The 15,207-nt window shown below is 41.9% G+C and overlaps 1 protein-coding gene across 2 annotated transcripts in view; it reads right to left on the bottom strand.

Moving 5' to 3' along the window:
• Positions 1 to 15,207, bottom strand: part of LOC121302317 (calsenilin-like) — a 63,077-nt gene that overhangs the window by 19,463 nt on the left and 28,407 nt on the right. Inside the window, exons 1-2 of one of the 2 annotated variants that reach the window (XM_041232189.1) lie at positions 4,524 to 4,624; positions 2,894 to 3,250 (exon numbers count right to left, since the gene is read on the bottom strand). The exons of the other annotated variant lie outside the window; for it this stretch is intronic. Coding sequence (XP_041088123.1) covers positions 2,894 to 2,990 — 97 coding nt within the window. The 5' untranslated portion in view covers positions 2,991 to 3,250; positions 4,524 to 4,624. Of the gene's footprint in view, positions 1 to 2,893; positions 3,251 to 4,523; positions 4,625 to 15,207 lie in introns of those variants that run through there. 2 annotated transcript variants of the gene reach the window in all.

The raw sequence follows: 15,207 nt of genomic DNA, 5'->3' as shown, positions 1-15,207 counted from the left end.
AAGAGCGTCCGTACAGACAGCCAGCCAGCCAGGCAGACAGACAGACAGCCGTCACATACCCAAGATTACGGCACACCATGTCTAACGTGCGCTGAAGCGCAACAGAACACACAAACAGGGAGTGAATCTGACCTACAGCACAGGGAACTAGAACTGAATTAGAAAACTACAGCAAAAACAAAAAAGTAACGCAACAATATTGTTGCTGAGAAGCCAGGATGAAATTGGATTTTAAAAGTAGGGCAGTGGTACGGCGAGTGGATATTAGGGTATATTATGTTGCGCCGAGGTTTCAGACCTGCCAAAAAAAAACAACAACAACAACAACAACGTCAAATTTGGGGATTGCAGTGTCTTTCTTTAGTTGAATGACAGTCGCTTGTGAACACGACCCCACGCTCTGCCGCACACCACCAAACACTCTGCTCTCAGGCCAGGGGGACATTCCCACTGCTTCGATTTGTAATTGCTGATGGAACAACAGATCAAGACTGCTGGATCCAGAAAGGATCAATCAATCACGATACCAATCTGAAACAGAGAACGCCACGGCGAGGTCAATATTACCAAGACAGAGGACAAAAGACTGCAGCAAACACAGTGTTAGGAGGCAGTGTGGTCCAGTGGTTAAATAAACAGGCTTATAATCAGCAAGTCCCCAGTTCAAATCCCAGCTCAGCCTCTGGTTCACTGTGTGACCCTGAGCAAGTCACTGAACCTCCTTGTGCTCCGTCATTTGGGTGAGACGTTGTTGTAAGTGACTCTACAACCGATGCACAGTTCAGACACCCTAGTCTTGTATCTTGTAAAGCACTTTATAATAGTGGTCCACTACGAAAGGTGCTATATAAAGATTGCTATTCAAGAGACTGCTCCCATCCAAGATGAGTTTTTATCAAATAAAAGGAAAAAAATGTTACAAATCGACCTTGAATTGTAGTGCTTGCTATATTACTCACCCCCCTCCATCCACTCTGCCTGTGCCATCAACGGACCCTCACACCAATGCCATTCACTTAATTCCCAATCATCTTCTCGAATGGCTGCATGTTTTATAAAGTGTGTGCATTCAGTATGAATAGGTTGGTTATAGTTGTGTGAAACGAGATTTTGGTTAAAGACTGCAGTTAAACGCTTTTGAAATGACATTCCCTATTGTATTATTAGGATTGAAGTCATTGTATTTTGTATCTTGCTCTTAATTGTATTGTAATTCTTGATCTTTTTGTACACAGCTAAGAAATAAATAATAATAATAATAATAATAATAATAATAATAATAATCTTCTGTTGTCGTTTCTGCTCAGAACATTATTTATCAGACTTACTAAATATTCCAGCAATACACTGCTTTTCAATCTGTTTAGAGGGGGTGCAACTGCAATTTCTCTCCTCCCTACAACAATACAAAAATCAGTTTCAGAGGGGGCAGAAATTACAGCTGCGCACCTGACCGACGAACCACAATTCAGCTTTTGGAAGCTTGATAAATAACAATAAGCAGAAGTATAACCACAGGGAGTGCCAGATAACACACACTGGAGCACAACACACCAGCGAGCGGGGATACCGACTTGCTGTCTATTGCAGTCTATTCCAGAAATTGGTTATGTCAAGACCCTCAAAATAAATGATCTTGTAATCTCGGTGGATCCCGATACAGTTTCTCTCCTGATCTCGATGTGACTCGTTTTACCCAGCTTGAATAAGGTACTGTTTCAATATTGTGCTGCTAAGCCAGCATAATTTGGCTGTGTACATTATTGGAACTCAAAGAGTAAGCAGCAGGGTTTAGCAAAGCAAAGCATTACCCGCCCCCCATGTGTTGTTAAAACTGTTTAAATAACGTACTTACTGTCATTTTTCTTTTCAGTGTTAACATCCTGACAACTTTTTACACTTATAACTTTAAAGTCTGCTTCAAAGCTCTTTTCAAAATGTCTGCTCTAGTGCACTGGGGTTTGAGATCTGTCCTCTAGAGCGATTAAGAAAAGAAACATGACAAGTGCTCTGTCTTTTGCGTTCCGTACCACGTCCTGGATCGTTATTGCCGTGTTGCCTGTTTGACGATCTGGGCAATAGCCTTAATCAGTGCACTAGAGCGGACATTTTTAAAAGAGCTTTGAAACGGACTTTAAAGTTATAAGTGTAAAAAGTTGTCAGGATGTTAACAATGAAAAGAAAAATGACAGTAAGTACGTTATTTAAACAGTTTTAACAACACATGGGGACGTGGAACGCTATATTTTTCGGAACCCTGTTACGCAATCTTTAAGGCTGTTTTAGGATGCGGTCAAGACAAGAACTTTCTGTGACGTTCTACAATGTAACAATATACCTAAGAGTGAGCAGGAGGGAGAAGCTACTGAGAAGGAGGCAGACTGCGAACTTTGTACTGAAACGTCTGCTTGCAGGATTTGTGTGATTAAGTGCGAGCCTGCTTTGCAAAGAACGGGAAGATTCGGAGCAAAGAACAGGGGAAGTAGAATATAACAAGAGGCACCTGTTAAACCAAACTTAGAGTACTGTCACAACGAAGCGATGAGCTTTTAAAGAAAGAAAGTCAGAAACAAGCCAGGGTTGCAAACAGAGCACAGCTAGAGCCCGCTGGAGATAAGAGGAAGAGAAGTCTGCTGCACTCTGCATCTCCAGGACTGGTAGTCTTTTACCTGTCCTGTAATGCTTACTGTTAGTCTAAGTTTAATAAAATATTAAGTATTGAACTTATGTACTCTTGTAGTATTGAGCGAATTATCCTGGGTCAATGCAGAAAATAACATTCACTTAGGCGAGGGTTTTAACCGTGCGAAAGAGCCACAAGACAAGCGCCCTGTCACAGGGGACTTCAGAAGGTTGTAGCCAGTTATAGGGGTCCATCCCCCATCCCCCTTACCTTCCATAGGTTCAAGGACCCCAAACTGCTTGAGGACAGCCATGAACATAAAGAGGACCACCCCCACCGCGAGGATCTCCATGCCTTGAATCCCCATTCCGAACGGCGTGGGTCGGTGCTCATTCAGAGCTCCCCCGAGACCCCTCTCCCTGTCTCTCTGTCTCTCTGTCTCTCCAAGGGGTGTGGGCCGACAGTAATCCACAAGACTTCTGAACACACTGCTCAGTGACCCATCGCACTCCCAGCGCGTTCTCTAGCTTCTGTCAAAGTTCAATGAAGTTTGAAACGTCCTGGAAAGAGCGTTTTGTCTTGGGCTGTAAGGGTATGGCGCACAGATCCCAGGCAAAACAAAGTGAACTAAAAAAAAAAAAAAAAAAAAAAAAACACAGATGAATGACGGTCTTAAGTCATGACGATGGTAATCTCCTGGCACAGGGTAGAAAGAGGAATTTTTTTTTTTTTTTTCTTCCCAGTACCGGTTAATGACAGAAAATAGATTTAATTAACTGCAAGCCAGAATTACTACACTAAGTTCACACAATCATGCAGTGCCTGGTGATGTCTGACTGCTGGGTCAGGATTCATTGTAAATACATTAATTTGATTTTTTTTTTTTTTTAATATATATAATATTGTTTTTGTTTCCTCGGTTGGAAAAAAAAAAAAAAAAAAACAAACAACCTGTTGAGTTTTGAAAACAAAAACCAAGCTTGATGTTGGTTTCCTACTGCTTATCTATATCAGTTTTGGAAAATAGAAAATATTTAAATATGCTTTAAATGCAGTTCCTCAAACAAGTTGCCCAAATATTTGTTGGCATCAAAAAAAGATATAAAGGATATTCAAGTAAACATTTACATTTTTAAAAATAATTTAAAGACAAACGTACAATTAAAAATAAAAAGACTAATAATGTCAGTTCTAGTTACATAACGCATCTGGCAGACTGTATGATCCCTGCTGTAATGACTCTGGTCTGGTCCGCTCTTTCCAGCCAGTCTTGGTTCTGAAAGCTGCTACTTAAGGCTTGGCTGGGTAATGTGACCCAGGCAGGCAGTGCTCTGGAGCTGGGTCTGGTCAGCGCTGCTTCTGCAGTCCCAGGGTAGAGGTCTGGTGGCTAGGTATCCTGCAGCCTTCTCTCCCTCTGCACGCTGCTTCTACACTGCTTTCCATAGGCTAGGACTGGACTGAGGAGCCGGGCTTTGGTCTGCTCTCTCTCTCTCTCTCTCTCTCTCTCTCGATCCTGTGCCACGCTCCCTCCCTCTTTTTTCACCTCTCTCTCTCTCGCTCTGTCCCGTGAGGTTCTTCCTTGAAGCTGAATTCCCTTCTTTGTGTTTTTCTCTCTTCCTCACCTCACGCCATCTCTCCGTTCTCGACTTCCTTTTTCGCCCTCCTCTTTCACCTTGTACACGCTATCCTTTTTTCTGTGTATCTGTTCTCTCTCTCTCTTGCAGTGATGTACTGCTTGGCAGACTTCCCTCCCTCCGCACTTTCATTCCATTCCACCCTCTCTTCCTCCCTAATTCTCTAACTTTCCCTTTATCAGTTCCCACTTGGAACCCCTCCCCCCTCTCATTCTGTCATATTCAAACTTTTATTTGTATTGGTTTCTATTGTTATATTCACTTACCTTTCCACTTCTTTCTCTCAACCCCCTCTCTCTCTCTCTTCCCTCTCTCATTACATTTAGACCTGACAGCATTGATTGAAATGAAAGCAGTTCCCAGAGACAATGTTGCGAAAGTTTTAGCTCTGGGAAAAAAAAAAAAAAAAAAAAAAAAAAAAGTCTTGCGTCAGCAGCAGGCCTGTGGTTTTTACAGAGTGCTTGTTTAATTTATTTTATTTATTTTAAAAGCACGTTCCCCGCCCCTTCTTGGGCCGGATAGCCTGGGTATCTATTACAACTCTGGAGGGGAAAGATGAGACTCGATAAGCAAGGGAAAACACAGAGAGCGAGAGAGAGGAGAGAGAGAGAGAGATGGGAAAAGCTTAGGGGTTGATTTGATCAACTTATACCTTACCAGGATAACAAGAAAAAAGCCTTTACAGAAGGGATTGAAAAAAGACTCCTATTGCATAGCATCCATCCACGTCATGTTTTACGCCAAGCGTGATTAGCCCCAGTGTGTAGGTAACAAGCTCAGGCGTGTCTTATTAAACTCCTAGTAAAACCAGGAATGGATCAAACCGCTATGCAGTGGGAGTCCTATTTCCATCCCTGTACATCGGTTGATGATTCCGCAGTGCTGTCAAGCTGTTGCTCACGCCAGACGTACATGAAGGAGGGTAGATAAGGAGATCCCAATAGGCTTGTGTTTTTGTTAAGATACTTCTTGTGGAGTGGAAATAAGACCCCCATTGCATAGCGGCTTGATCCATTCCTGATTTTACTATGAGTGTAATAAGACATCTGAGCTTGTTACTTGTACACTGTGGTTAATCAAGCATCCAGTAAAACCTGGACTAGGTCAAACGACTTTGGAGTAGAGTTATTTGCAACTGTTTTGTACAGGGATGGAAATAAGACTCCTGTTGCATAGCAGTGCCACCCATTCCAGCTGTGTCTTATTAAACTCATAGTAGAACCAGGAATGGATCAAGGTTACCCCTCAGAATGGATCTTATTTCTTCCAATATCTTTGAGAAACTCCAGACTGGCACACTGTGTCGCACATTTTGAAAAATGACTAAAATGAAAGGGTGAATTTTTACGCAAATACCCATTTTTTTATATATATATATATATATATATATATATATATATATATATATATATATATATATATATATAAAGTTTGAGAAAAAGGAAGACTGCTGTGTACCACAATGATCATTAAGAAAAAAAAGAAGGATATTTTAGGTACTTAAAGGTAGAATAATTGATTCATTGATTTGTAATCAATGATTCTACCTTTTTAAGTACCTAAAATATCCTTTTCTTTTTTCCCTTTTTCTTATATATAATACATTTTTCAGCTTGATAAGGACTTGTGGTCCGAAAAGTCCTGACTTCATTGATTTTTAAAGGAGGTACTCACAGGCTTTTGATGCCATGGTAATTAGACATATATCATTTTCAGATTCTCTCAGTAACTTCAGAAATCTTACCAAGTTTCATCGCGACTGGAGATGCGCTTCTCTACAGACACGTGAAAACAGTGCCAGTTTGACAAACACACATCCCTGTGTATTAAGGGTGTCTCTCTGTACAGTTACTTGCTGACGAAAGTCAAGTCATGGATTGAGGTGTTGCCCTCCCTCCCTCCACACAATCCAGCAGAATCTGCTCCAGGTCCATTAGCTGGATTGCACTCCGCTAAGAGGGGAGGTGTTTTCACAGGGCTCTGCTGCACTCTGAGAGTATTCATACTGAGCATTGACAAGGAGGATCACAGAACATTATTATTATTATTATTATTATTATTCATTTTTGTGGAGAACAGACTCATTACTCTACCTTTTACTAGCACTGGTATCCCTGTTCTTCTGCTGAACATCTTTCGGTAGTTAGCTTGTATTTTACACTTTACATGTCAAAGACAATGTTATAGATCAGGGCTGGCCAACGCTGCCCCTTCCATGCCTTGTTCCAACCTGGTTCCAAATTGTTTAATTGAACCAAGGCCCTGAAGTAGTTAATGGTCATATTTTACCTGTTTAACCTGCAGCCCTCCCCCACTAGAATTGGGCACCCCTGGTATAGAGTTTAAAAATTGTTGCTGTTTACTGGTACCTGCTTCCCGAGTTGTAGGCCAAACTCACTCCAATCAGACCATGTGAGCTTCAGAAAAAGCCACATTGTGCAGCGCCATCTAGCGACCTGCCTGTTTGACTCCTGTTTCCTTTTGTCTTGCTGGCAATACACTGCTTGTCCGCTAGGCGGTACCAGCACTTACTAATTTAAAGGCACTTGATCTAGTCTGCATTATGTGCGTCTGTGGCAGGGAATCAGAACTGAAAGACAGCTCCTGAACTCACAGTCAAAGCATCTTAGGCTAGACCTATCAGAATAAAACATTAGAATCATTACAATGAGAACAGCAGAGGATGACTGCAAACATCATAGAAAAATAAGAGAAGTGTAAAGTAGTGGTCTTCACGGGTCCAAATTATCTACCCGACCAGACCCGGATTCGCCCAAGCCCGATAAAACAGAGGAATGCTTTTCCTTTCCCCTGCTGAGTATAAGGACTGACTAGAGACAGGATGAAAGCAGTTTATTTTCAGTCAACCTGGAAATCTGGCTGAACGACAGTGTTTGTTCGATCGTGAACCTACACAGAGGACTGTAAAATGAAATATGGAATATGTTTGTGTAAAAGATGCAAAGATAAATACATTATCTGAAAATCCGATGAACCGAAGTACGATCTCGTAAATGCGTGATTTTATTACAAATGGAATTGAAATGAAACTTGTTTACCTTCTTTGTCCACGATAACAACAAATGATTCCCACACTGCAGACTTGCATTTTTCTATGAGCTTTTGTTAATGGAATTCGTTTGTCTTAAGCTTTTCTTTCACAAATCCATTACTCTGACTCTTAAGAATGATCTAGAGAGGCAGTTCTCAACCCTGGTCCTGGGGGAACTCTGCCCTGCTGGATTTTGTTCCAACCAAGCACTCAATTACATAATCGAACCCTTAACTGAACTAATAATTTGCCTAATCTGAGCTTTTTAATTATTTTAAATTAGGTATAAAATTGTATAAGGAACTTAAATGATCCAACTTTTTATTAGCTACACTATTTAAAAAGTCAAATTAAGCTAATTACTAGTTCAATTAAGGGTTTAATTAAGTAATTGAGAGCTTGGTTGGAACAAAAACCAGCAAGGCAGTGTTCCCCCGGGACCAGGATTGAGATCTAAAAGAAACCCCTTCGATGTGGGTCAGGTGTCTGCTGCTGTTCTCTGCAAGCCATGCCACGTGCTACTTGGGGAAGCCAGTGCATGCAACAGGAATTATAAAAATGGTTTTTAGTACCAAAGAGAGCCTCTTTAATAATAAATCGACAGTTTGTGTATTACTGAGTAAACGAAATCGGACCTGACCCGACCTGGTGTTGCGTGACTGAAAACCCTTTCAGTACAGGTCGGGTCCTCGGGTCTGACCGGCTCCACTAAACTGTTTCGCTTTCTGGAGAACTAGAAATACCGACCGTCTTCGTCACATCCAGGTGACGTGAAACAGCCTGAAACTGCACCTCCGTCATACCCTGACCGCTTGAAAGAATTCTAAATCGCGTATCAGGAATCAACCAATCACAGCGAAGTATCTGCCAAGATTCCAGCAGCTGTGTTTGCCAATGTCAACCCCTGTGCACAGAACACCACACCTCACTGCAACATGCAAACATCTCAACAAAGCAATACACCCATGCATGCCTGGTACCTTTAACCAATATTAGCAACACTGCAGAAACAGAAAAGCAACAAATGCAATTGCTACGATCTCAACAAGGTAAAAATACATTTAATCCTTTACTGCTACTGGTGCAAGACTATCCAGCTTCAATAAACAGCCTCAGCACGACACAGCACCTGCAGACCAGCCTGCATTCTGCACTTATACAGGACAGTCTCAGCACGACACAGCACCTGCAGACCAGCCTGCATTCTGCACTTATACAGGACAGTCTCAGCACGACACAGCACCTGCAGACCAGCCTGCATTCTACACTTATACAGGACAGTCTCAGCACGACACAGCACCTGCAGACCAGCCTGCATTCTGCACTTATATAGGACAGTCTCAGCACGACACAGCACCTGCAGACCAGCCTGCATTCTTCATTATCCTGAGTACAGTCTTTACTTGTGTGATTTATAATAAGTTAACATGTCGTGTGTAGGGAGTCTCCTATCAGTTTCACTTGTCAGTGCTCTCTCCCAAATTGCATGAGATGACATTTCTCATACATTAAGAGACACTCTTATTAACTTACAGCAGGACCCTGTCCTGCCCTTCTCTGCTCTGCTCTGCCCTGCTCTGCTCTGCTCTGCTCTGCTCTGCTCTGCTCTGCTCTGCTCTGCTCTGCTCTGCTCTGCTCTGCTCTGCTCTGCTCTTCCCTGCTCTGCTCTGCTCTTCCCTGCTCTGCTCTGCTCTTCCCTGCTCTGCTCTAGGGCATAGGCTCCTGCAGGATAGTGCAAATAGTGAAGGAATGACAGTTGTAAAAGTTTACCACCGGAAGTTTGCACAGTGATTTTCGATGCCTTTACCCTGGTTTGCCATGTTTTTAAATATGCTTTACCATACCTTTACAATGCTATATGCGTCACTATGCTGTCATTATGCTTTATTACACTTTCCTGTGATTTTGCCATGGTAAACTTATATAAGGGGTCTGTCTTCAAACTGTAAATTGAATAAAGTCAGACAGAGGCAGCACAACACTTGGAGCAAAAAAGGTCTTTTTTTGCTGCATTGATCAAGGTAATAGCAAAAATTGATTCTAAAACACTGTTCAGTAGATTAACGATGATATAAATATGCTATATGATTATATACCATTGTTAAATTATGATAATAAGTGCTTTTAAAATCATTGATCTAAAAATAATGTTTATTAGATTAATCGATTTAAATATATCATTGTTCATTTTATTAACAGTGTCAAATCTTAAAGGGATGGAAATAAGACTCCCACTGCACAGCAGTTTGATCCATTCCTGGTTTTACTGTAACTTCTGTGGAGCTAGGGCTCTTCCCCCATTCTATCCAGCCAATAACATTGAATTAAACCCTCCGTCATTCCCTTACTCTCTCTTGCTGTTCCTCCACCTCTGCATCAGTCTCCCTCTGGGGACATGTGAAGCTCACGTCCCAACCTTAGAGGCCCAGCCGCGCTGTCCTCGTCCTCTGTGAGCCAGAGACCCCCGGCCAATCTCTCCTAACTCTCTCTCATGTTACAATTCTTTACCCTCCTGGTTCCCCTGGGGGGAGGTAACACTTGCTTCACACGCTTGGAGGCTGGTCTCACTGTCAGGGGACTCTCCGCGAGCCTCAGGGAAGCCCTGTCCTCTTTCCTTGGTCACAAAGCACATCTCTGCTGCTGCAATTCCTGAGGTTCTTCCTCCTCGCAGCCCTAGCTCCTGTCCCGTGAACTGTGAGTTTAATAAGACCCATATGAGCTTGTTACCTAAACACAGGGCTAATCAAGCTCCTAGTAAAATCTGGCTCCAGACTCCCCACTTTGAACACTGCAGGGTTGAGACTGCAGCTAGGCTCGGCTACACGCACACACGCAAATGCACACACACACACACACACGCACACGCAAATGCACACACGCACACACAGCTCCTGGGTTTTAAGTGCTGCTCTGTCAAAACAATTACCAAGCATGAATAATTAAAGAAGAAATGGGAGGGGGGATGGGGGGGTACTTTTATTTCGTTTTACTAAGCGATGACTAAGTAGTTAATAATGCACCATGTTAAGGATGATCGGGGGGGGGGGGTTGTCGATAAAGGCGGGGGCTGGTTTCTGCTCTCCACTCGCTGGCTGTGCTTGGAGCTCTGAGGCTGGGTGAGAATGGGCTGGGTTCTGGCCAGCCATGCACTTTACTGAGCACTCCCAAGGGCTATAAGTATTGAGATGCACGCTGGGATCGCTTATACAAAGTTAACCATGGGATTTCTGCACAATATTTTTGCAGGTTCCCCCCCCAGGCTTTTTTCCCCTGGTTTGACTATGCATTCGCTACAATGCAGTGGAACACAAATTCTGCACCCCTCAATATTGTAAAACTAAATGGGTTAACAACCTGGACTTTCTACTGAGCACTTTACATGAAGTGTCTCTCATTACTGTGTATTTACAGAGCTTTACTTAGTATATACATGTCCACTTGCACATCATTACAGTGTTATTAGGCATAGTTACAATGTACCTAATGTGTAAATCTTTTTGCACGATATAACCCTAACTCCAGTCCTTTTCTGATACAATTGTGTACTTGCATATATTGTTCAAAAAGATGTATACGTTAAGTGTAACTATGCATAATAACATTGTAATCAAGTACATATGCACAGTCTTTACTAAGTAACCACAATGTAAATACACAATAGAGACACAATGCAAAGTGTAGTGGTACAATACACAGTAATACCTAAAGAAACTCATTAAGACTTTGGCAGGCCTGCCTGGGCTGTGCCCTGTTGAGACAGCACTCTGATCTAATGCTGTGAATCCCTCCACTCAGCGCTAAGTGCAGCCAGGACCAGTGCTCAGGTAACAGAGTGCATCTGGACTGTAAACAAAGACAAAACCACAAGAAGGAGAAATTCTCCAGAGTGATCTATAATATCTGCAGAACTCATCCAGCGCAATCTATAATATCTGCTGCTTTCCTCTGTTGCAGAAAGTCAGTGCTATTAAGTGGACAGTAGCTAGTAACTATTCCCTGTGTAGCAATGAACTGCGATCCTTTCTCTGCGTGCTAGAACGCACCGCTTGCATTGTGATACAAAGACAAAACGCACAACAGCACAGTCATTGCAAGTCAGCGGCTCTTGAAATACCATGTGGGTTTTAAAGTTGGTATGCAAGCATACTCTCTCGATTTCATTTTTGTCTTAACAAAACTGCCCATCTTTACATGATCATCTGATCTTATTATGCGTTACACAGGTAAGCCAATAAGGGCCATCGCCAGCATCGTGATAGATATTGTATCATGACACACTTCATATCAGGACATTGTCAGACCTTTAATGAACCCTACCCACCCCATTCACATTGCACTGAAATCAGGGTCTATGAGGATGGGAGGGGAGGAGTCCGCTTGCACTGCTGCTGCTGCAAAAAATAAACAACAAAACACTGTCGTCGATCACAAGAAGCCAAATGGGTATAAAATATGAAAGCAGAGTTTTTAAAAAGTCTTTGTCAGCGTCTCTTGAAGCCCATTACCTCAATCCCATTAAAACACTAACAGCCTTTTAAAAGCACAGCGTTCCACTGCTGACGAGGCACAATGCAGCATTATGATATCAAGTCGCTATCTCTCCTGTGATGTGCGTTCTGTACTCTGCACACTGTCAGCCAGCGAGGGCGTTGGGGAGATAATGGTCAAGTGTAGGGGGTGACCCTTATTTCGAAGAACGTAACAGGGTGCATTTTGGGGTTTTATTTTTTTGGCAAATTAAATCTGCATTAATAAAACTTTTCAATTGTTTTGCTCGTCATTGCTTCGTGCATACACGCACTACCGTCCAAAACGTTTTTTTTTTTATTTCACTTACTATTTTCTGGGTGCTTGAGATCATTCTGAGTTCTGGGTTCTGTTCCACTGTGGAGACACTCAAACTTCCCTCAAAATCTGCCTATGGCCTGGGCTTTGAGCTTGTCTGGAGAATCGTAAGTGCCAGGTACTGAAATCACGTGACAATGTGACCTTTCAACTCTGAAAGCCCCACCTATATTTCTACAGTTGAAAGGTCACATTGTCACGTGATTTGTACGGAATGAGGAAGGCTCTTCGGTACCCAGCAGTTACGATTCTCCAGACAAGCTCAAAGCAGCTAAAAGTCAGGCAGGTTTTGAGACAAATACCTCAACGTTGGAGCAACAGAACCCTGGCCCCTGATTAACAGAACACACCATAAACAGAAAAGAACAAAAAAAAAAAAAAAAAAAAAAAAACTAGTTTAAACGACATTGGAAGCTGCTTTAAATCGAACAGTGAATCAAGTGCATTTTTGAAATCATCAACTGTAAAAGACCTTGAAAAAAATATTAACCACATCCAACTGAACAAATAATTAGCTTAAAATGAAACCAGAAGCCCCTTTGGCCCTCGAGGACGGGAGTTTGACTCCCCTGCCTTGCATCTCTCTTGACCCTGTCACTACACACCGTGGCTAATCAGACTCATAATAAAACTTGGGACGGGTGAAACTGCTATTTCAGACTGCCTCCAGACAGCCCCAAATTCTGAGACTCTCAATAACGTGTTCTGTAGCTAGTTTAATGCCATTGTATAAGAGAGCGTTGTGTGTCCATCTCTCTCTCTATATATCCATATACCATGTGTTTACAGCTCCCCACAGTGGTGATCATGGGCACTGCTCTTCTTCACAGAGCTTGGAAAATAAACAGACAGCCATCAGACAGGCTTGCACGCTGCTGTGCTGGCCGTGTAATAAAGCATGCGATACTTTGACACGGGGGTATACAGAGCTGGGAATAAAAGAAATGAAGCGGAAGATCCTGCTGTATTTAAATGCATTTCCAGCTCTGTGTCTAAGAAGTCTGCTGACCCCCTCTTTAACCCATTAAGTACCAAATAAATGTTTCTTTCAAACAAATCTGACCCCAAGCTGGAGTTCTGTAACGTGATACATTCAAAATCAATATTTCTTTACAGAAACAAAAAGGTAATCCTTTGTTTTGGCTAGAAACTGCTGCATCCTGTTTTGACAGCAGTCAAGCCAAGCGCGCACGTAAACAGAACAAAAAACTAAAGCTTTGTCATCACTGTGGTTCAAACAATTACAGTTACACATAACAAGATAGTTCAAGATGCAATTAAAATAACTGGCAGATGCCAGTCAAAAATGCTTCCAAAAAAATGACAAAGTGGCCTGTGCTCTAATGAGGACAGTGGCAGTGGCTGGGTCAAGGGTGACTGTACTGTACCCACGACTCGGGGGATAGTAGATTTCAAACTGCTGGTTAGTACTCTTAACGAAGGGAGAATCTGTGCTAATGGATCCAGACCACCAGTTTCCCCTCAGCAAGCATGCAGCTTAAATACATGAGTGACATCCACAGCAACATAGAAACTAGGGGCTGTCTGGATTCACACTGGACAGAACACACCATTCAAGAGCTGCATCGACCACTTTCATACAAGATGAAACCAGCTCACTGTGGGACGAACATATGAGCCTTTACTCTGCTGAAGGCGCTTTCTTATAGCTTTTTAGGAATTTAAGATAGAGGGTTTGAATTCACAGCTATATCTCTGCTAGAGAAACGATAATTATTCGATTAAATTGATTACTGATTGGGAAAGCTTTTATTTTAAATTTCAAACACATTTTTTTATTCATGAAGAATATATCCTTATATGAGGATGCCATTTTTTCCCCACACATAAAGCAAAGGAAACAAGTGTAAAACATTTTCAATAAAAACATATATTTATTATGTGTCCAAAAATACTTCAGCTAATTTTGTATATTTCATGCATTAAAGGGTTGTCTTGATTTCAAAACAAGAAAAGCTGTCCTTCCCTCACCTTTACAACTGACAATAAACTTCCGGATGGTCAGTACCCCGGATGAGAGGAAAATTCACTTCCAGTCGGCTTTTAAAATAATAATATATAGCGCCTTTCATGTGGACCACCATCACAAAGCGCTTTACAAGATACAAGACTAGGATGTGCGGACTGTGCATCAGCTGCAGAGTCACTTACAACAAACTGAAACTGACCAATCTGGAATTGGAGATTTTGGTACAAGCAGTTCTTGCAACACATGAAGATCTGTTACAAGCTCGAAAATACACCTCCAGGACAAAGGCAATCCAATACTGAATGTGTGGTGGCTTCTTAATAAACAAATGCACCACTTCAGAGTTTACAATCTAGGTTACTGTGCTTCGCATATCAGTTCAACTTATTTCCTATAGAATAACTCCAGTCGTATAGACTTTTCAAACTTCAGAAACAATACGTTTGATTTACTTACATCCATGGCAGTCAAAAGGGTGGAAAATCCTTCCATTGTACAGCGATATTTCTTATGTATGTCTGTATTTCTGACTCTGTGTATGGTTCTAAAGCGTATCTGTATGATCTATAATATAGCTGCATTATTCAGATGTGCCTACAACCAGCTGTACTGTTTTTGCTCTAGCTGCAAACTAACCACATCATCCGTCCCTCTGTTCTTTTTGTTTTTACTGTTTTCTTTCAAACTCGAATTTAACAATACTGCCTGAACCAGTATTGCTAAATATCAGAATGCCACATTACAAAAAATACATTCTGTGGGCATTGTATTACATGTATATGAGGCTTCTTCTTCAGTGCGCCTCGGAATATCGTTCCATCTTTTCTTACTCTCCTTATTGTAATGCCTCCACTCTAGAAGTACAGGCTCTCGTTAGATCCTCGCTCGAGGTCTCCTTCTTGCTGCAGACAAGTCTCCCACGCCCCCTTGCCTTTTATACAGCCTACTGTCTGACTGCAACAACTTAACAGCTGCTTTTCAGAGTTCTTAAAATAATCACGCAAATGCAAAGCCCACAATTACCAGCAGCTTTAATAAATTAGACAGAATATTTAATAGACCT

The sequence above is a fragment of the Polyodon spathula genome, chromosome 29 (genome assembly GCF_017654505.1).
Source record: "Polyodon spathula isolate WHYD16114869_AA chromosome 29, ASM1765450v1, whole genome shotgun sequence".
Classification (NCBI taxonomy): Eukaryota; Metazoa; Chordata; class Actinopteri; order Acipenseriformes; family Polyodontidae; genus Polyodon; species Polyodon spathula.
The sequence above is the reverse complement of the archived record's forward strand: the minus strand, read 5'-3'. Positions and strand labels throughout refer to the sequence as shown.